This window comes from Heterocephalus glaber, unplaced genomic scaffold, assembly GCF_053883595.1.
Source record: "Heterocephalus glaber isolate CG9 unplaced genomic scaffold, H.glaber_assembly_v1.0 deba00001452, whole genome shotgun sequence".
In the NCBI taxonomy this organism is placed as follows: Eukaryota; Metazoa; Chordata; class Mammalia; order Rodentia; family Bathyergidae; genus Heterocephalus; species Heterocephalus glaber.
Window position 1 is genome coordinate 5,999,288 of NW_028258302.1, and position 21,023 is coordinate 6,020,310.

Below are 21,023 nucleotides of genomic sequence, written 5' to 3' on the forward strand. Positions count from 1 at the left end.
GATTGAACTGAGGACCTTCTGGTTGCAAGGTGGGCGGGAGCACCGCTGAGCTAAATCCCCAGGCCCTGTCTTTTTCCAGAGCATGTGTAATTGACTGCACTTGTTTGCTTCTACTTGGTCTTTTTTCCTTTTAATTAAACTTTACAAAGCTGTGGTTGCAACTCCTTAAAGCATCTTGTGCTAATTTTTGTTCATTCTTTTTATTTCATTTATTTCAAAAACTTGCTATTTGTCTGAATTCAGAGGCTTAGAATTTCAGACTCTAGGGCCGGGGATTTAGCTCAGTGGTTCCGGTGCCTGTTTTGCAAGTGCAAGGTCCTGAGTTCAATCCCCAGTACCAAAAAAAAAAAGAGACAGAATTTCAGAGTCTGTGGTAACAGTTGAAGCTTATGCCACTTCTTTTACAAAGAGGAAGAAGCCACGGGGGCCATGATGCTTGCCAAACAATAAGCAAGTCACGCTTCTCATCCTCCCTGCCGCAGTGGAGCTGTCTCTAGCTTGTTGGTGTCCTGGAAGCTGACAGGATGGCTTTTCTTTTGCATGATCTGTGACAGGAAGCATGTCTTACAGTTGAGCTGCTCTGTGCTGGTGTACTTGTAGCACACTAGTTTATGAGGTTGCAGCTTGCTGGTCCGTTGTCTGCATATAGCCTGGGGCTGCATTTATCTGGGGGATGTGCGTACTGCTGTGCAGATGCTGTAATGGCACAGTTGTTGGCTTCAGATGCAACAGTATTAGACTTCAAGAGATGTGTGATGTCATCAGGGAGTCTTCAGTTTGCTTTTTCCCAAAGCAGCAGGTGTGATAAACCACCTGTCAAATCTCTGCCCAGGAGTGCAGAATGAGCCACCCTGTGATGTGGTGGTGGTTAAACCCAGGCTACACTACAAAGAATGAGCTTTGTTTGGGAGGAATTCTGTCTAGAAACCAAGGCTGTTAATGAGTTTTGTGGACTGGAGGCAGAGATGGCATCATGGACTCATCTGCTTGGGGGTCCCGGTTAATTGGGATGACTTCCAATTCTTTTTTTTTTTAACTTCTTCCTAGCAGTGGAGTAGATTCTTGTCTTGCTTTTAGATCTGATTAGGCCATCTTTCCAACTGTATAAAAATAAAATAGGAAGAACTCAAGGCTATTTATAATGAACTTGGATTTGACCAAAAAAGCTTGAATAAGCAGCATGTTAGACCTGGAACTAAGTAGGGTGGCAAGAGAAAAAAATTCCAGAACAGTTAAGTCACTTCCCCATCCAGCTTCCAACAGGCTGAGACTCATGGGCCTTCTGTGAAAAGCACCCTGGATAGAACGGGTTAAAATCCCTCCTAAACCCTATTACCTTTGTGCTCTGTCCTCACAGTGTGATCTTGTGGCTTGGGGACCTCAACTACAGGATAGAAGATCTGGATGTGGAAAAAGTGAAAAAGCTTATCGAAGAGAAGGCCTTTCAAACCCTGTATGCCTATGATCAGGTACAGATGGCTGCCTGTGTCCTCTTCAGACAGAAGAGGAAGCCTGTCTTGCCAACCCTCAGCTCTGCCTTCCTCAGATTGGGAGGTTTCCCTGAGGAACCAGTGCTGTCCAGTTCTTTCTTCATTTCATTTGCATTTGTCTCTTCCATAGTGGCCTCCTATTGGCTATTTCCTTGAGGCACCCATCTCCTTTCAGAGCACAGCCTGTTCCTTCTGATTCATTCAAGAGGTCTGAAGTTGGACCAAAAGGGCCCAACTTTTACAAAGAAAGTAGTTGGTATATTTATGATGATTTAATAATTTAATTAGGGTAAGCCTCCTGCCTCCTACATTCTTCTCTTCACTAGACTTCTCCAGTGTGAGTGAGAGCTATAAGTGTCTTCGCTGCCTACAGGAGCAGCAAACCTGCTGTTCTTTACCGTCATCGTGATTTGACATAGCATTTCATTCTCAGAGCATTAGCCATTTCACAGGACAAGGGAAGTTTTTTTCTCTCTCTTTTCTTCTCAATAGATTTCAAACCTGTTCAAGTGGTCAGAGTTGTTCCAAATCTTTTTTGGGGGGTTGGTGGGGGGAACTGAGGATTGAACTCAGGACCTTGTGCTTTTGAGGCAGGCGGCAGAACCACTGAACTAAATCCCTAGCCCTGTTCTAAATCTTAAAGTCTGTTTCCTTTTTTTTTTTTTTTTTTTTTTGGTACTGGGGATTGAACTCGGGACCTTGCACTTTCGAGGCAGGCGTTGGAAACACTGAGCTAAATCCCCGGCCTCCATTTCCTTTCATAATTTAGTCCCTTCTCACACCAGTCTTTAACCTTAGTGTTGTTACTATTCTAAATCTTCTACCTTTTTCTTCCGAGGTGCAGATTAAAGGACAAGAATCTTAACTTTACTACTGTGTCTTTTTTATGGAATAATTTATTGATCCATTTTTTCCTTCTCCATCTTTTTTCCTTGGTAAATTACTTTTGTTCTACTTAGTGTCCCATTTGGCCTTAATCCACTCTCTTCCATATCTGACTGTTAATTCCCTCTGTGTTCTGGATTAAGGCATTCTAATTTGTAGTTTAATCACCCGTTTTTGGTTGTCTTCTTTCCTGGTCATTCCTGAAGTAATAGCATCTATATTATATTTATTTGTTGTCTAGTTGGCTTTAGTGTCTATATATACCCATTCGGGAAGCATCAGCTTGAATTCTTATCTAAAGTTATTATTTCCTCTTGCCTTTTATTTTATAATATTTTTAGGAAATCCTATTTTTAGGAAGTTGGCAAGTGGTATTCCTTTGATAGTTGACCTGGCCCTCATATTAGAGCTGACAGTTCTCTTGTCTGTACAGTGCCAGTCTTGGTGGTCAGGGAAGAGGCAGGAGAATGGTCGTTTTATCTCTTGCTGAAAGTTGATCCATTAGAAGCTCCTAGGATTAATACAATAGGAAGCCATGCACACTGATGCATACTTGTAGTCCCAGCACTCAGGAGATTAAGGCAGGAGGATCATGACTTTGAGTCCATCCTGAGCTTCAAAAGTTCAAGGCCAGCCTAGGCTATACAGTGAGACCCTATCTTTAAAGCAAAACAGAAACAAATAGAGTTAATACACTAGGAAGGATTCTAGTTATTCTCAAAAAATATTTCAGGTACTATTTGATGTTGATAGTTAATCTTCCTAATGTAGGTTCTACTATAAACCCCAAATTTATAGATAGGGCAATCAGTACAAGGCACAGAGCTTCCCCCAGTTCACATAATACACCTTGACAGCACAGTTTTGTTTCTGTATTTGGAGCAAGTGAAGGCACTGGTGATGTGCTTGATACTAGGAAGAGAAAGCTAGTTCCCTCATGGACATGAGAGTAAGGCTGGCCTCAGGTCCTTTGGATACACATTTACTCTTATAAAAGAGCCTTAAAAAACTTCCAGGTGAAGGAATTGTCAGCTTGCTCCTCTTCCTATAAGTTAGTTAACACAAGATCTCACAGAATAGCTTTTTTTATTTTATTATTTTTTATTATTTTTTATTTTTTGGTACTGGGGATCAAACTCAGGTCCCTGTGCTTACGAGGCAGGCAGCAGAACCACTGAGCTAAATCCCCAGCCCATGAATAGCTTTGTTTTTTTTTTTTTAATTTTTATTTTTATTTTTTAATTTTTTATTTATTTATTTATTTTTAGTTTTTGGTACCGGGGACTGAACTCAGGACCTTGTGCTTGCGAGGCAGGCAACAGCAGCACTGAGCTAAATCCCCGGCCCAAGAATAGCTTTTTTAATGGGGCCTTTCCCTTAGGTTTGGACTTGAATTCCAGATTGATTTCCTTTTCTCCACTAATTCAAGGTTTAACCTTTTTATTTTGAAGTATTTTTTTTTTTTTGTCCTTTTGTATAGCTGAAAATTCAAGTGGCTGCCAAGACTGTCTTTGATGGCTACGCAGAGGGGGAGCTCACATTCCAGCCTACATATAAGTACGACACTGGCTCCGATGACTGGGATACCAGGTAGGTCAGCCTTGGGGTTGAGCACATGCAAACCAGGAATTCTGGGAAGTACTTGCCCTTATGGACTTGCAGAACACTAGTTTCCTGTGACTTTCCCCACATTTTAACTTAGGCTTTGTTCCGTAATAAGTCTTGATCGTGATTTACTTTTCATTTATGCTTAGATGAGATGATTTTATCTAACTTGGCTTGTACTTGGTCATTAGATACTAGTTAGTATTTTTTTTTTGTACCAGAGATTGAACTCGGGTCCTTGCGCTTGCGTAGACTAGTTAGTATTTTTATTAGTGTTTATTGTGCACCACATGCTATTTGAAACTTATTTTGTATTGCCTCATTTATTTGTATTATCTAATCCTTTCAACAACTTGTTGAGATAGGTATGATTTGTTATCCTTATTTTAGAAGATTGGGGACTGAGGCATAGAAAAGTCAAAGACTGTCCCAAACAGGCAGAGGCAGAATTTGCAACCTGACAGTAGGAAGTTAAAGCCTGTTTCTTTAACTACCTCCTTTTAAGTCCTTATTCTTATATTGTCTTTTCACTCTTCTCCTATCCTCATAGGAGGGTAAAGAGCAGAAGATCAGTCTGAATTGTGTTTGGCTTTGAGCTTTCATAGTTGCTTTGTATGATACCCACAGGATATATGTTACTCCTTGCTGGGCCTGAGTTGTTTCAGTCATCTCAGATTACTGGGCCTCATGGGTGTGAAGGCTGTACTTCATTATTCCTTGCCTGAGCCAGGGCATTAGTGAGGAAGTGGGCACTGCTGTTTCTGTGAGTGTTCCCAGCATGGGCTTTTCCATTTCAGTGAGAAGTGTCGTGCTCCTGCCTGGTGTGACCGGATCCTCTGGAAAGGGAAGAACATCACGCAGCTGAGTTACCAGAGCCACATGGCCTTGAAGACCAGTGACCACAAGCCTGTCAGCTCTGAGTTTGACATTGGGGTAGGCGGGCAACTGGCGCCTGTTGTAATCACAGGGAATGGGTTTTCACACCAGGACTACTTTTTGTCTTATTTGATCTCCTCCTCTGCCCTTGAATGTGAGGAGCTCCTTTTAAAAATTGTTCAAGTTAATTAATTAATTAATTTTAAAATGTATTGTCCCCAACCAATTAGATGGTAACAACAGTAGCCATCATTTTGTTATTGCTGTAGTTTAGGTTGCTAGGACTTTTTTCCCCATCATTTACTGAGTACTGTATTAGTTGGAGTTCTCCAGGGAAACAGAACCCATAGATCTACAGAAAGAGATTTATTTAGGAATTGACTCTTGTGATTGTGGGGGTTGGCAGTTCCAAAATCTGTAAGCTATACTAGCAGGGTGGAAATGGCAGGAGTCCAAAGGCAGCAAAGGGGCAGAATTCCTTCCATAATTTAAATGTAATTAATAATTGTTTTGGTATACTTTTATATATTCATATACATGGAAGTTCTTTTTTGCTTTTTAGACTGTACCTTTCCAGATCTTCCTTTATGCACTTTAAATGAGTATGTCAGCATTCTGTATACAATATATAGGATACCCTCCCCCCTTTTCTTTTTGGTAAAACAGATCACCTTATATATATTCTAAGAACATTTTTTTCTTCTATCAAAAGTATCTTAGGCATTATTTTATGTCAATAAAGATAGGTCTTCCTCCTCCTCATATTTTTTATTCATTATTATTATTATTATTATTCCAGTACTGGGGATTGAACCCAGGGGCTTTGCATACATCCCCAGCCCCTGTTTATTTTATTTTATTTTTGGTACCGGGGATCGAACTCAGGACCTTGAGCTTGTGAGGCAGGTGCGGGAACCACTGAGCTAAATCCCCCGTTTATTTTAAATTTTGAGTCCAGTTGTTAGGTTTCCCAGGCTGGGCTTGAACTTGTGATCCTCCTACCTCAGCCTCCCAGATTACAAGTGTGTGCACCATGCCTGGTCCTGTTCTTTTTTTTTTTTGTGGTTTTTTTGAGACAGGGTCTTGCCATGCAGTCCAGGCTGGCCTTGAACTCACTGTGTATCCCAGGCTGGCCTCAAACTCATTGCAGTCCTCCTGCCTCAGCTTCCTGAGTGCTGCGATTGGAGGCGTGTACCACCACGCCCGGCCCTGCTTATTATTTTTAAAGGCTGCAAACTATTCTGTAGCATAGATGAGTCATAATGTAGTGATGATCATTTGTTTTCAAAATTTTGCTATTATATTCAGTGCTATAGTGACCATCCTTCACATACATTTTTGTATATGTGGAATTCTATAAAGTGAAATTCTTAGAGGTAACATTAGTGATTCAAAGATTATATTCTAGCTGAATGGAGTGGAGCATGCCTGCAGTCCAAGCTACCCAGAAGGACTGCTTGAGCCCAAGAGTTCAGAGCCAGCATGGGCAAAATCCAATTTTTTTTCCCCAAAAAATCCCTTTTTTTTTGGTACCAGGGATCGAACTTGGGACCTTGAGGTTGCAAGGCAGGCACTGGAACAACAAACCTAAATCCCTGGCCCTCAAAATCCCATTTTTTAAAAAAAGGTTTTTTAAGTTAAAATTTTTTAGATCCTTGTAAATTATCCTACCTACAATTCTTGCCATTTGACACTTTTACTGTGTAGGAGCCTATTTTACCATACCCATGGGCAATATTGGATTTTATTATCTTAAATTTTTCCCAACCAAATGAAAAAAATTCCCATTATTTTATGTTACATTTCCCTAATTACTAGTGAAGCTAACATCTTTTCATTCATGTATAATCTACTTGTATTTTGTCAGTGACTTCTGGGTGGCTTGTATTACCAATTCTTGAGGATATGGGTAGAGGCATATCAGAATCTATGAGGATGTGGGTAGTTTGAGAAAAGCCTAATGAATGTTATAATTAAAGTTTTATTGGAAAATAAAAACTGTTTGTAACTCAAAATATAAAAAGTAGAGCCTGACAAAATCTTCCTGGATTATGTGAAAAAGCTTGGAAATGCTGCTTTAAATGAAAGGCCTGCAAACATTTCTTACTGCTGGCCCTGTGGATGGCAGCAAACAGAACAGCTGGGCATTGAGCATCTTTCTGCCAGGGCTGTGGTCTGACAGAACCAGCACGCAACAAGCTCTCACTCCCATATCTTCCTTCTGTTGCTCAGGAAGCAGCTGACTTAACCACAGCTGGGGATCCTTCCAAGTCTCTTGTTAATTGGGTTCTCTGTTAGTTAACCAAATGTATTTAGCCTTCATTTTCTGTATTGATGTCAACTGTTATTTCCAACACCGTGAATGTTCTCAATACTGAGAAACCTCAGACTCAGTCTCTGCTGTTTCTCTTTCAGGTGAAGGTCGTCAATAATGAGCTCTACAGGAAAACTCTGGAGAAAATTGTTCGCTCCCTTGATAAGATGGAAAATGCCAACATTCCTTCTGTGTCTCTCTCCAAGCGAGAGGTAGGAAGACATGTTAATAATTAGCACTGGGCTCTTCTCTTCCTAGAACTTAAATGTCTCTCATTTACTAGAGCTCAGAATTTCCAGAGGCACCTGTCATGTTATTGGACTCTAGTTTTCTTGACAAAGTGAGGATGATGGTAGCAGAAGACAGGTTCTTGGCTTAGGTTATATTCTAAACCAGACTCTATTTGATTTTAGAATAACAGGTGTATATTTTTGCAATGAGTTTGTCTTCCTAGTGATACTTTACTTTGAGATTATATTGATTCTGAATTTCTTGGGTCCACATGAGTTGATGGAAGGGAAAATAGTAGAGAAAAGTGATGTTTAGAAAAGTGATGGGCCTTAGGGTTTTTCATAGGAGAGCCACAACACAGATCATTCACAGTTGACAGTACTACACAGTTAATCAAATGGAGGTTTATGATAAAGGCACTTTTAATGCCTAGATGTCCAGCTGCTTGGAAGGGTGAACTTGTTCTTCAAGTTGAGGGATGGAATTTGCGAAGGGCATTTTGAAAATGGATTTTGGGTCTAAAAGATACAAACTTTAATTCCCTCAGGAAATATACATATAAAAACAACTTGTTTTTGGAGTTTGGGGGTTTTTGTCTTAAACACACAGAACTGGACTTGGCATTCAGGTAAAAACCTAAGGAAGAAACATTTCAAAGAGATGGTCCTTGGTTTTCTTCCCAGGGCAAGTTAGGGTGGCTGGGCTTGTGGTCAAGGAGAGGACGCTGGTTCTGACTGGTCCTGGGGTTGTTCCCAGTTTTGTTTTCAGAATGTGAAGTACATGCAATTGCAAGTAGAGTCCTTTACAATTCACAATGGACAAGTACCCTGTCAGTTTGAATTCATCAACAAGCCAGATGAAGAGTCTTACTGTAAGCAGTGGCTGAATGCCAACCCCAGTAGAGGATTCCTTCTTCCAGGTGAGGCTTCTGTTCTCAGGTTCCTAGTTTCTGGTTTGAGGACCCTATCTTTGCTCATTTTCTTAAAATAAGCCTGTTGCTTCTGAGTGTTTTGTTTTCTGCTTGAAACTTCTTTTTAAAGCCCTCTGTCTGAACCCATCCATAAATAAAATATAAAATGGTGAGGAACATATGTTCAGTTTCAAAAGTGTTTTCAGTCATTTATATGTTTCATAATTTCACAGAAAGAGAAAACATAAGATTAATGTAAAGCAGATGCTGCCGTTAAAGGAGCCGTTTTCACTGTTTGTCTTACTATAATCAACTCCCAGTTATATGCTCTCGTGGAGAAAGATAATGGAGTGGTAATTCAGAAATTATATATGGCTGTGGAATGCACTCTCTGCATCTTTCTCCTGACTTCTCCTTTGCACTCTGTGAGGTATGGTGTGGCCGAAGGATTAGTGTGTTTTGTAGACAATTTACTGGCTGTTAATTGTGTTCTATTTCCACTAGATCAGGGATCTTCATCTTACCTGCCTCAGGAAAGGCTCTTTGATCCATGCCTTCTTATTGTATTAATACTTTTAGCTTGAGCTGTGCTACTTAGTGCTTGAATTTTTAAATATTTATCTGTTTAAATAATTTTGTTTTTGTAGCCCCAGTTAGACTATGAACTCCTTATTCTTCTGTCTCCTGAGCTCACAGATATTTGCTGGTTGATACCATTTATTTCCTTTTCCTAACTCGTTTGCCTTACCCTCTTCCCTCCTATCTCCTTTGCCCCTTCCCTCTAGCCTCTTCCTAGCCAACATTACTTTTCAAAAAACTTTTCTGCAGATTCTGACATTGAGATTGAATTGGAACTCTTTGTAAATAAGACCACAGCTACAAAACTCAACTCGGGTGAAGACAAAATTGAGGACATTCTGGTTTTGCACTTGGACAGGGGAAAGGATTACTTTTTGTCTGTGACTGGAAACTACCTGCCCAGCTGTTTTGGCTCTCCCCTTCACACTTTGTGCTACATGAGGCAGCCAATCTTGGATCTACCACTCGATACTATTAGTGAGCTGGTGAGTGACGTGCCCCAGGGAAACATGTGGAACTGGGTTGCAGCACAGCCAGTCAGACAAGGTGCTCCTGCACTACCTCCCTTGGGACTTAATTCTTCAGCCTCCTTCAGCCTGCTTAGCATATCAGCTATACATTGCTATGCCACAAGCCCACCCCAAAACTGAAACAACATTGAGTTGTCTTTCATGACTCTGTTGGTTTCTTCACTTATGCCACTGTAATAAGACAGCAGCTGTGATAACTGGAGGGTCCAAGGTGACCTTCCTCTCATGTCTTGGTTCTTTTGGCTGCTCTTTGGGCTTTTAAAATTCAAGAGGCTTATGCTGAGCATGGTGGCACACAACTGTAATCTCAGCACTCAGGAGGCTGAGACAGGAGGATCCCCTTTAGTTTGAGGCCAGCCTGGGCTACATAGTGAGTTTAGGGCTAGCCTGAACTGTATAGTGAGATCCTGTCTCAAAAATCCAAAAGAAAAGAAAAGGAAAAAAAGCTCACTCAGGCAGCAAGAGTGCAAGAGCAGAAGATGTACGGCCACTTAACGGCATTGCTCTGAAGTTCACACCATACCACTTGTGTCATATTTTATGGATCCCAGCATGTTGTGAAGCCAGCCCAGATCTCAGGAGTGGGGAAAGACTCCACCTCTTGATAGGAAAAGCTGCAGAATGTGACCATATTTTTATATATATTTATATATATATATTTATTTGTTTATTTGTTGTTTTTTTTTTACCTAGTGCATGTCTTAGACCCTTTGGCCTTATATAACAGATTATCATAGACTTAGAGCATTATTTCTCACAGTTCTGGAAACTGGGAAGTCCAAGATAAAGACATTTGCACATTTGGCCTCTGGTGACACTTTTTGGTTTTTAGAGAATCAGCTTCTCAATGAGTCTTCACATGGTAGAAAGGATGAGGGAGTTCTCTGGGGTCTCTTTTGTAAGAGCACTAATCCCATTCATGACTGTCAGCCCACATGAGTAACCACCTCCTAAAGGCCTCACATCTAAATACCATGACATTGGAGATCAGGATTCAACATCCTGATCATTAATTTGATGTGGATGGGAGACATAAACATGCAGTCTGTAACAGTACATTAGAAAAACAAAGCCCTGAATCCTAATATGAGAGTTCCCTGGCCCATGATATTGTTCATTTCTTAAAATCATCATTTGGTAGGTTATCATCCTAAACTAAATTCACTGAGAGCTAAAAGGCTCCAATGGAGACAATTCTAATATAATGGAACTACTTTGGAGCAGATTTATGGTAGTACATGTGTTTCCTCCCTAATATATTTTCTTATTTAGGGACTTTTGAATTATCCTCCCCATTATATAGATGAAAGCAGAGGCCCAAATCAAGGAGAGTGGTTTGTCACATGTTACATGATGGGTTAGCAGTGGACACAGACCTTGAACTCAGATTTGGACTTCCAAGTCCGTGTTCTTTCCTCATCAGACCACACCATCTCCCTGGTTCTGACAGTGAAAAGCTGTAGGTAGGATTGTTTTTCTCAGAAAATGGTGCATATTTCACCTGACTCATTGAAATTTGTTGCCCTAACTCCCAATTCTCAGAAATCACTTTTTGTCCCTGAGTTTTACCATCTGATTTCATTTTTGTCCATGATTGGTTAGGGGCATTGAAATTTTTCTCTTTTTCCATGGGTTTGATATCCCCAAGTTCCATCAGTGGGTCACCTCATCTTGATGTTTCTTTATTTTTAGACTCTGATGCCAATACAGACTGAAGATGATGGGAGCCAGTTGGAGAGTCCCATGGAAATCCCCAAAGAGCTCTGGATGATGGTTGATTACCTGTACAGAAATGCTATCCAGCAGGTAGGCTGTGGTTAGGCGGTCAGGCTGATTAAGACCAGCCTGCCTTGAGAAAAATCATCAGCCCAGAGAATGTTTTGCTTGGAAAGCTTTTGCCCTGAGGAAGCTATGGAAAACTCTTCCCTCCAAGGAGGGAAGGAGAGATTGATTTTGTACCATGTTTTATAGCCCTATGAGAGCCTGCTATATGGGCTGGGGATTTAGCTCTGGTTTTACTACCTGCTGCACAAATGCAAGGACCCGAGTTCGATCCCCGGTACCAACCCCCCCCCCCCCCCAAATAAAACAAAACTAAACTGTCTGAGAGCCTGCTATTGCAAGAGGCACTTGATTACCCCTAAAGGAAGCAGCCCTGCAGAGACAACCCTCCCAGCAACATGTGCCTTCCTTGGGCCCCCCAGGTAGAAAGCCATCTGAAGGCCTCCAGGGGTGTCCTCCTGCTCCCCTTTGCTTCTGGGAATGGGAAGGGTTGACTTGTTGTTGACAAGCCAGGTAGAAGGGGCAGGACTTGATAGAACACCCAGGCTTGATTTCTAGAGTGACTTGGGCAAGCTTCACAGGGTCAGTTGGTTGGTTTGATTGACTCACTTAGATAGGTGCCTTCTGCAGAGACCTATATGAATTATAATCCCACAGCAACATTTTTTTTGGTAGTGTTTAGGATTGAACCCAGGGCCTCACCCATGTTAGGCAAGTGCTCTACCACTGTGCTGTACAGCCCAGCAATATTCATTCTTCTGATATTCTGGTTCATTTTTCCTCCTCACATTTGCTGGGCATTGTAGTATACCAAGCACTGTTCTAAGTGTTTTACTGCATTGGCTCATTTAATTCTCACAGTAGCTCTCGGATGAGGAAACAGATGTCCAGAAATGTAAATAACTTGGTTAAGGATCCCAAGCCGATGATGGAACTTTGGCTATAGAAGTCACATTCTTTGTTTTGTTTTGGTTTGGTTTTTTGAGACAGTGGCTCACTGTGCAGTCCAGGCTGGCCTTGAATTCACTATGTAGCCCAGGTTGGCCTCACACTTGTAGCAATCCTCCTGACTCAGCCTCCTGAGTGCTGAGATTACAGGTATGCACCACCACACCTGGAGGCACCATGCCCCTGAGCTACATCCCTGGCCCAGAAGTCACGTTCTTAAGTACTGGAGTAGTCTACTTTGTAATCTGCAGAGCTCCTTTCAGATGTAACTTTTGAGTAATATGTATGATATTGTTATTAACAGTTATATGGTATTAAGTTACTGTATAAAACAAATGAATATATAGTATCCTAGTGGAAATACCCTTTATTGCCATAATCTCATTTGTACAATGCTCTGGGATGACTTTTTTAGTTTTCTCCATCTTATATATATATTTTTCCTAGTTAATCCCTCCATAGGACTGCAGGATACATAGATATTTTAAAGTTTTCTCTTATGTTGTATTGTTATTTATTTATTTATATGTTTGAGACAAGGTCTCACTATGTAGTTCAAGCTGTACTTGAATTCACTGTGTAGCCCAGGCTGCCCTTGAACTTGAGGCAATCCTCCTGCCTCATCCTCCCAAGTGCTAGGACTACAGATGTGTGCCATCAGGCCTGGCTTCTTATATTGGGTCTTGTCTTATGTATTGTGCCCTACCCATAGTTTTATAATAGATGCCTAAGAACTTACTGTAAAAACATGTCTAGGAAGGCCTGTGAGATGAATTAGCCACTTCAGCATAAATCACATTGTCTATCAGGGTGATTCAGAGGTCCCACTACAGTATGCCCTTTTGTACTCCGGTGATATTGATAGGTCAGAAAATCATTGCTGATTTTCTGAAAAAGTAATTGTTTTGTGACTTTCTTCCCTTCTGCAGGAAGATCTGTTTCAACAGCCAGGCCTGAGGTTGGAATTTGAACATATCAGGGACTGTTTGGATACTGGAATGATTGATGACCTCTGTATCCTTCAGCCATTCAGCTGTGTGTGTGTGTGTGTGTGTGTGTGTGTGTGTGTGTGTGTGAATATGAGAGAGATGAGCAAAGGGAAATAATATTTTAAAGTTCAAAGTCTGCTATTGTGTTCCCAGCAATCATGTTTTTCCTACTTGAAGTTTGCATAGAGAAGACTTGACAACTTTAAGCAACTAATACATCCGGAACTCAGGAGGGCCTAGCTCACCGGACAGACAGCTTTGAGATGTCAGCCTGGCGTGCCAGCCCTGAACAGAGAGCTTGACTGGGCAGGAACATTTGTAGCATGTACTTGTCCCCAGGCCTTCTCTTAACCAGAGCCAGTGAAGCAAAATCACCTGTTCCTTAACGATGGGCCAAAAGCTGCTAGCAATCATTCTGTAGCTGAAGCCTTGCTGCTTTTCCTGGAGAGTCTTCCAGAGCCTGTGATCTGTTACAGTGCCTACCATAGCTGCTTGGAGTGTTCTGGTAATTACGCAGTGAGCAAACAGGTGAGAGGAGGCACTTAACATCACTGTACATGTGTGGCTCTCCCTAGGCCCAGGAGGCCTGATGGAACAAATTGGGCACTTCCCTGTAAGTGCAGTGTCTTAGAAACTTAACACCATATCCTTCCTTCTCAAACCTGTTCTTCTTCTTCCTTTTCTTTTAATAGCATCACCCTTAATTGTAGTGACTCAACTCTGAAACCTGAGTCATTTCTTACTCTTCCCTCTCCTCCCCACACACCCAGGCCCCCTGAACTATCACCATCTTCTCCCTCCCATTCTCATTCTGTTTACCTCAGTTCAGTGCCCTGCATCTGGGCTCGCCCTCTGCTATCTAATAGTGTATTCTAAAGTTCTCATCGTATTGGTCAAAAACCATTCTTGGCTCTCCATTGTCAATTAATTATTTTCTTAAATATTCAGGACCTTATTTGATTTAGCCTAATAGTTTCCTTATATAATACTTATACTTAACAGAATAGTATAGAAAACTTGCCAGTAATAGAGGTTCCAGAGCTTTACCCCAAAAACACTGAATCAGAATGTCTTTTAGAATCTATTTTGTGTAAACTGCCCAGCTGATTCTGCTATTCATTGAAGTCAGACCTTAAAACATATTAAAAGGTTAATTCTCATCAGAATTGACTTCTTATAATATGTTCTCTCTCCTTATCTCTCCCTTTAACTTTCACCTTTTAAGCACTTTCTTTGCTCCAAATCTCTCACCTTTATAGGTCTCCTTTGCCTTATAGGTCCATTTTTGTCTTATACCCAAGACCCAACTAAAATGTCTTCTATTTCCTTAAGTCATCTCAGAACATAGAGCAAGAAGTCTGACCTCTAAATTCATGTGCTGTTTGACCAGTGCTTCTCTTATGGTACTTAGGTCAAGTGAAGTTTTCTGCATTTGATTGTACTTATGTTCATAGATTATGTACTCAGGACCTGGAATATAGGCAACCTGACAATTAAGTGAACAAATAGATGCCAACTCTCTCTCTTTCAGGTCATTTCTACTCTCCCCACATTCCACAAAAATGTCTTCAACTACTTAATGGCATTTTTGCAAGAACTGCTGAAAAATTCAGTGAAAAATCATTTGGATGAGAATATTCTAGGTAAGCAGCTAGCTAGGTAAGTATTTAGGAAAGCGTATCTGCAGAATGACTTATTATGAGAAAAGACGTTGAGGAGGGTCCCAGTAGAATTTAAATTTCAAGCTCTGGGCAAAGTTTACACTCACATAATTTTTTGCTTTGTTTGTTTCAAAGCAGAAAATACTGCTCTTTGGTAACCCCTTTTCTGCTCCTAAAGAATAAGTAGTACTGTCTGTTGCTGAATCATTTGTTTTCTTTTTTTCCATACAGCGAGCATATTTGGCAGTTTACTGCTTCGAAACCCAGCTGGTCACCAAAAGCTTGAAATGACAGATAAGAAGAAGGCTCAAGAGTTTATTCACCAGTTCCTCTGCAACACACTCTGAACCTCTCCATCTCCTTCTTTGTTTTATCCAAGGCAGCCAATTGCCATCCCCAGCAGTTTCAGCTCAAGTGATGCCTTACGATGGTATGAAACCACCTGGAAGCAAGAATGGCAGCTATCTGATTCCTGAGCCCACACCTCCCCCTATCCTACCATAGGGTTAGCGTGCTCAGTTTTGAGTTGTGAAGACATGGGGGAAATCCACCACAATAAAACTGACATTTGGTGTTCAACTTTAGTTAACACAGATCTCTATTAATTCTTTATTACTTTAAAAAATTTAGGCCAGGCATAGTGGTGCTCACCTGTAATCCCAGCACTTAGAGTCTGAGGCAGGAGGATCATGAATTCAGTACCAACCTGGGCTACATAGCAAGTTCAAGGCCACTGTGGAATACATAGACTGAAAAAAACAAAGATTAAAAAAAGAAAGAAGGTGACTGTACTCACTCAGCCTTGCTCCAGGGCATACTTAATACCATACCTGTAGCTGAGCTCTTTACGACCAGATATTTGAATAAACTTTGAAGTCCTAAAAGGAAAATGAGTTGGACAGCACGAATTCACGTGGAGAGTCCTGGATAAACAAGCCTCAGCCACCTCAGTCATTTTCATTTCTCAGTCTGAGGACAATGCAGACAAGCATACGGGAACTCTACCCCCTTCCTACTCAGATAATGGCTCAACTCTGAGGCCAGTCACTCAGCTTCAGAGGGCAATACGGTGGCTTACAGGTGAAAAAGGAAATGCGTGTTCTGGTGAAGCAAGCGAGAATATCTAGGCCAGCAAATCCTCCAAACTGTATATTATGCATCTCTGCTCATATTTGTAATATATTTTAATGATAAATGTATTTTTAACAGTGGTGGTTGTGTTCTTTTAAGAGATGGCAGTCCTTGGCAGTCGGACCTTTGGGGTTTAAGCATTGAGACAGCTGATCAGGAGCCAGAGACAAATGCCTGGCAATCTGGTGAATAACAGTCACTAATCAGATTTTCCAAGGAAGAGATGGTGGGCCATGCCCTGAACCCTTGATTTAGTCTTCCAGGGGCTCTCTCTTACTTAATATTACAGAGGTAGTTCACGAGAAAAACAGGCAATGGCTGCTGGGAGGATCTAACAGCTAGATCTTACAGAAACTTAGAAAAGACGACAGCATACTAAAGATACGCACAAAATCGTTTCTTGGGCTCCAGTATGCCACTATTTCTTGCCAGTGTAGTGACAACGACAGGATGAATATGGCGATAAAGAAAGGGAGTGACCAGTAGGTGGCGTTGACTGGCTGGCGGAGTGGGGGGCGGATCCTCTGCAGGGGAGAAAAGTTGGGGCAGCCAGGCTGGGCAGGAGTACAAAGAGAAAGGAAACTGGGCGTTTTAGGAAAGCGTGCTGAGAAGTGAGCAGCGTCCTCTCTGGCTGGGCGTGGAATGCTCCTAGCTGTCTTTTTGAGTCCAGTCCTTTCCTTGATCCTCTGGCCTTGTTAACTTCGCTGAGTGACAAGGGGGCGCTGGAGCCCTAAAGGAAGGAAGCCAGGAATAGCCTCGCCCCTCACAGGTCCGAGCCGGGAATCTGATAGCTAACTGGCGTCCTTTCCGTTACAGTCCAGTCGTGGCGCAAGCTGGGCTGATGATATGTTGTATTTGTGGTTGGGAGTCGCTGCCTCTTTCTAACGCACATCCTCGAAAACCAGAGAGCTTCCCGGTATACCCCGAAGCTCACCTAGCCAGCGACGACTCACGGCGCCCCGCCCCGCCCTGCGGCTCACCCTGCCCTTGCAGCTCGCCAATTGGACGCTCGGGCTCAGCCCCCAGACCGCCGCACCCAACCAGGAGCGCGAGAGGGAAGTGGAGCGGCTGTCTCCTCCTTCCTCCGGAAAGCGGAAGCGGAAGTGACGTTAGGGAAAGGTGGGGGCAATCATGGTGCCGCTGGGGAGGGGAGAAGCTGCTGCCGCCGCCGTTGCCGGGAGCCGCGGAGGTAAAAGGCGAAACTAGACTCGGCCTGGGCTGGGACTTCCCGGGAGGCGCGGGACTTAGATTTCCTCCTGAAGCAGTTTCCAGTAGAGACCCCAGTCTGCTCTCCGTAGGACCCCACCCCTCCTCCGTTTCCATGGGGATGGGTATCTAGCCCCCCTTGCCTGTCTCCATGGAGACCCGGACCCTGCCCTTCTTCGCCCAACTAGTAGCCCCCCGGCCTATCTTAAGATTTTCCCTTGTAGTCCTGGTCTGGGGGACATTCCAGACAGGTTCTTCTCCCCAGGCTCTTCAAGGGTGCTCTGTTCGCACTCCTCGTTGGCCATCCTCAAACCTCCTAGTCGTGTTTGTTCCGGACAGTTGGTCTCTGCGTTGCCGCCAAATGTGCCGGTGCAGCCCATTGGGCCCTCGGTACTCTTATCTCTCCTCTCAGATGCAGGGAAATGTGCATCTGTGGGGTTGCGTAAGCCAGAGCAAGGGGTCGGGCCGGTTCTTCCCGGATCAGATCCCTTGACCTGTCTCTGGTAACTACCTCTCTGTCTGGCCACCCTGCTATGTAAAGGCTCACTTTGAAAACCTGAGCCGAAGAGAAAGACAAAGTACAAAGCCAAACTGAAAACTAAAAGTAATGTACTAATTATTTTTAAATTATGTTCTGCCTGTCAAACCCACGTTTGTAGAACCTGTGTGTTTGCAAGTGACGGAGAAATCACTATTTCAGACTACGAATACCTCAAATTTGGTATCTTTTTAAAGGGAGTATGTCTTCCCAAGAGAGTATATCTGTACGTCTTTCATTCATTTAACTGACATTTTCTGAACTCCTAGCAAGTGTCAGTGTAAGGGCATTTTCTCAGGCCAGAGAACCCAATATACAAGCATGCTTTCTGATCCGTACCAAGTCGTTTTATTTATTTGCTTTTATTTTTGTTTTTTTGAGACAGGGTCTGGCTGTGTAGTCCAGGCTGGCCTTGAACTCCAAGCAGTCCTCCCATCTCTGCCTCCCAAGTGCTGAGCTTACCAGCGTCCCCAACTGCCATGTTGTTTTAGAAGATAGATAATTAAATTATCTTCATTAGATGTGCATTATTAGGGATTAGCACCTTCACCCAGAAGCTGAAACATGTGTTCTAGGATGGAGGGAAAGAATCTACATCTGTTCCTGTATTTGTCAGACATTGTGCTGTGCATATCCTATTTTACTCTTTATCACAACTTTGAGAAAAATGAGGCCTGGAAAAGTTACCTAAAAATAAAGGGCAAAGACAGGATTAGTAGGTGAATGACTTATGTCCAGAGCCATGTTTCTTCTGTTGTAGGCTACATGAAACTGTTGTCCCCATGGTATGATTTGAGTGAAATTGCCTGACTTTCAGATTTAAAGCAACTCACCCATGAAGCAACCACTGTTCTATTTGTTCCTTTATTCTCTTTAGCTGTTTTGACCAATCTTCAAATTGACAGGCACATTTAGAAGGTCTTGTGAACTGCTACTTATTCCTTAGATTTTGGGGGAAATAAAGCATTTGTTTTTCTTAAGACTGACTTGATTGTATCAAAGTTAAATTTTAAAAATATTGCTGAAGATATTTTTCATTTGTTTTGGCCTTTTTAAATGCGGGAAAATGAACTGAGGTTTCTGGGGAGGTCAGTGGGTCTGGTGGTATGGCTCTAATTCTGGGTTTGTCTATTGCAGAAAGGTCATTACCTTTCCATTTCTCACAATTGGGCTGAGCACAATTCCATCATGGGGGAACACAGTCCAGACGACAACATCATCTTCTTTGAGGCAGAGGAAGATGACAAGATGCTCAGGTTTGTGGATGCAAACGGACTGGTGCCTTCCTCATCTGGAACTGTTTATGATAGGACCACTGTTCTTATTGAGCAGGATCCTGGCACTTTGGAGGATGAAGATGATGATGGACAATGTGGAGAACACTTACCTTTTCTAGTAGGGGGTGAAGAGGGCTTCCACCTAATAGATCAGGAAGCAATGTCCCAGGGTTATGTGCAACACATTATCTCACCTGATCAGATTCATTTGACTATAAACCCTGGTTCCACACCCATGCCAAGAAATATCGAAGGTGCAACTCTTACTCTGCAGTCGGAATGTCCAGAAACAAAACGTAAAGAAGTAAGTAAAGCAGTGGTTGGAGACCTGTTTTGGTTTGGGGCAACTCCTTACACAAGTCTTATTGACAGTTTTGACGGGGTAGTAAAAGAGTCCCTGGGTTTAGTGCCTACAGTGGTTTTGCCTGTGAATAGCTGTCAATATGATCAATGTTTTGTTGTGTTTGCTTTCTTGAACTTTTTGATTGTATGGCCATGTTGAAATTTAGGAATATAAATGATCTTAAATTTTCCTCAAATCATACATAAAGTGGAAATTTCACTGAAGTAAGTCATGTTTCTGATGCTGAAATAACTAAATTTGGCTTATCTAATAGCAGATAACTAGATTTAGCTTATCTCTAGGTTGTGTATAAATGATTTGTTTTGGAGATGAGTATCTACTGGAATATGCTTTATTAACTTAGTGTTTAATGCATAATAAAGGCTTGCTTTCTTTTAGAAGAAATTCAGGCAAGAGACATGTCGTAAATGAATGTAGATTATCTGAAATAGATTGTCATGTTCATGTTTGGGTAATGTGAGTAAGGTAATATATGTCAGGATTCTTTGAAAACTGTAAGATATTTTATAAATTGTACTAGTGATTAATGGAATGCAAGTTACTGTTTAAAGGTAGTGGTAAACTTTATGCTAGAATCTAATTAACTTTATAAGTTAATTAGAGTAAGTAGGTCACTGGTAGTTACAGTGCTGGGGACTAAATGTAAGATGTTACCAAACAGAAATAGGGTTAAGAAAATATTTTTCTTTTTTGCAGTAATTAAGGTATTAAAATTACATATGGCTTATGGATATAGCTTATTCATGGCATTTGGCTTTTCTTTTTCTAATCTTGAAGTCTCAGAGCTAGAAGGAACCTTAGACCATCTTGTCTCCTACCTCATGCAGGAATCTCTCAGTAGCATCTCTGACATTAGTTCATTGTTCTGTGCTTGAACATTTTCAGAATGACAAGAACATAATCTTTCACAGCTCAGCCCAATACATCTGTTGGCCCACTCTGCTTGTTAGAAGGCTTTTGCTTATAGAGAAGCAAAATCAGGCTTCCCGCAGTGCTGCCCACTGGGTCTAGATCTGCCTTCCTGAGTAACCTTCCTCTCACAGGACAGCCCATCAGATACATAAAGATCATGGGCCTCCTTTTATCTTAGTACAGACCAGCCACCTCCAATTAGTTAAGTATCCCTCTTATGACATTTTCTTCCAGTCTCTTGATGGCTTTGTCAGCTTTAATTGAATAGATTCCAGTTTTTTAAAGTTCTTTTAAAATTCAAAGTTGAGCACAATCTTGCAAGTGTGAGTCAACTAGCACTGGATACTGCTTATCCCTTAATCTGGACACTGTACTACAGTTACTGTGTAGCCTGTATTTTATTGGCATCAACATCTTAACTGTTAGCTTGTATTGGGAACCTGTAGAAAAGTGGTTCTCAACTGGGGATAATTTTGCTCCCCAAAAGACATTTGGTAATGCCTGGAGACATTTTTGGTTGTCACCCTGGGGTGTTGGTACTAAAATCTAGTGGGTAGAGGCTAAAGATGGTGTTAACATTTTATAATGCACAAGATGGCCCCACAACAGAGAATTATCTGACCCAAAATGTTAACAGTGCTGTGAGTGAGACATTCTGCCTCTATTATTCTTTTGAGTGCAGCTGTCAAGTCTTGTGCATTTCCATCTGGAGACCTGTGTGTAAGCCTTAAGAATGTCTCCCAACTAAGCTGAGGCAGGAGGTGTGTGAATTCCAGGCCAACCTGGGCTACCTTG

The 21,023-nt window shown here is 41.9% G+C and overlaps 2 protein-coding genes across 10 annotated transcripts in view; both read left to right on the forward strand.

Moving 5' to 3' along the window:
- Window positions 1-16,011, forward strand: part of Inpp5b (inositol polyphosphate-5-phosphatase B) — a 51,983-nt gene extending 35,972 nt beyond the window's left edge. For 7 of the 8 annotated variants that reach the window (XM_087215246.1, XM_087215248.1, XM_087215249.1 and 4 more), the window contains 11 exons: window positions 1,358-1,469; window positions 3,856-3,965; window positions 4,778-4,913; window positions 7,272-7,382; window positions 8,158-8,320; window positions 9,140-9,375; window positions 11,113-11,226; window positions 13,080-13,164; window positions 13,540-13,667; window positions 14,671-14,782; window positions 15,032-16,011. In XM_087215246.1, the coding sequence (XP_087071372.1) occupies window positions 1,358-1,469; window positions 3,856-3,965; window positions 4,778-4,913; window positions 7,272-7,382; window positions 8,158-8,320; window positions 9,140-9,375; window positions 11,113-11,226; window positions 13,080-13,164; window positions 13,540-13,667; window positions 14,671-14,782; window positions 15,032-15,147 (1,423 nt within the window). In that variant the 3' untranslated portion in view covers window positions 15,148-16,011. The remainder of the gene's footprint in view (window positions 1-1,357; window positions 1,470-3,855; window positions 3,966-4,777; window positions 4,914-7,271; window positions 7,383-8,157; window positions 8,321-9,139; window positions 9,376-11,112; window positions 11,227-13,079; window positions 13,165-13,539; window positions 13,668-14,670; window positions 14,783-15,031) is intronic. The other variant, XM_087215247.1, reaches the window with a different exon arrangement.
- Window positions 16,012-17,010: 999 nt separating this feature from the next.
- Window positions 17,011-21,023, forward strand: part of Mtf1 (metal regulatory transcription factor 1) — a 45,469-nt gene continuing 41,456 nt past the window's right edge. For both annotated transcript variants that reach the window (XM_013074284.3, XM_004921111.4), the window contains exons 1-2: window positions 17,011-17,120; window positions 18,813-19,256. In XM_013074284.3, coding sequence (XP_012929738.2) covers window positions 18,864-19,256 — 393 coding nt within the window. In that variant the 5' untranslated portion in view covers window positions 17,011-17,120; window positions 18,813-18,863. The remainder of the gene's footprint in view (window positions 17,121-18,812; window positions 19,257-21,023) is intronic.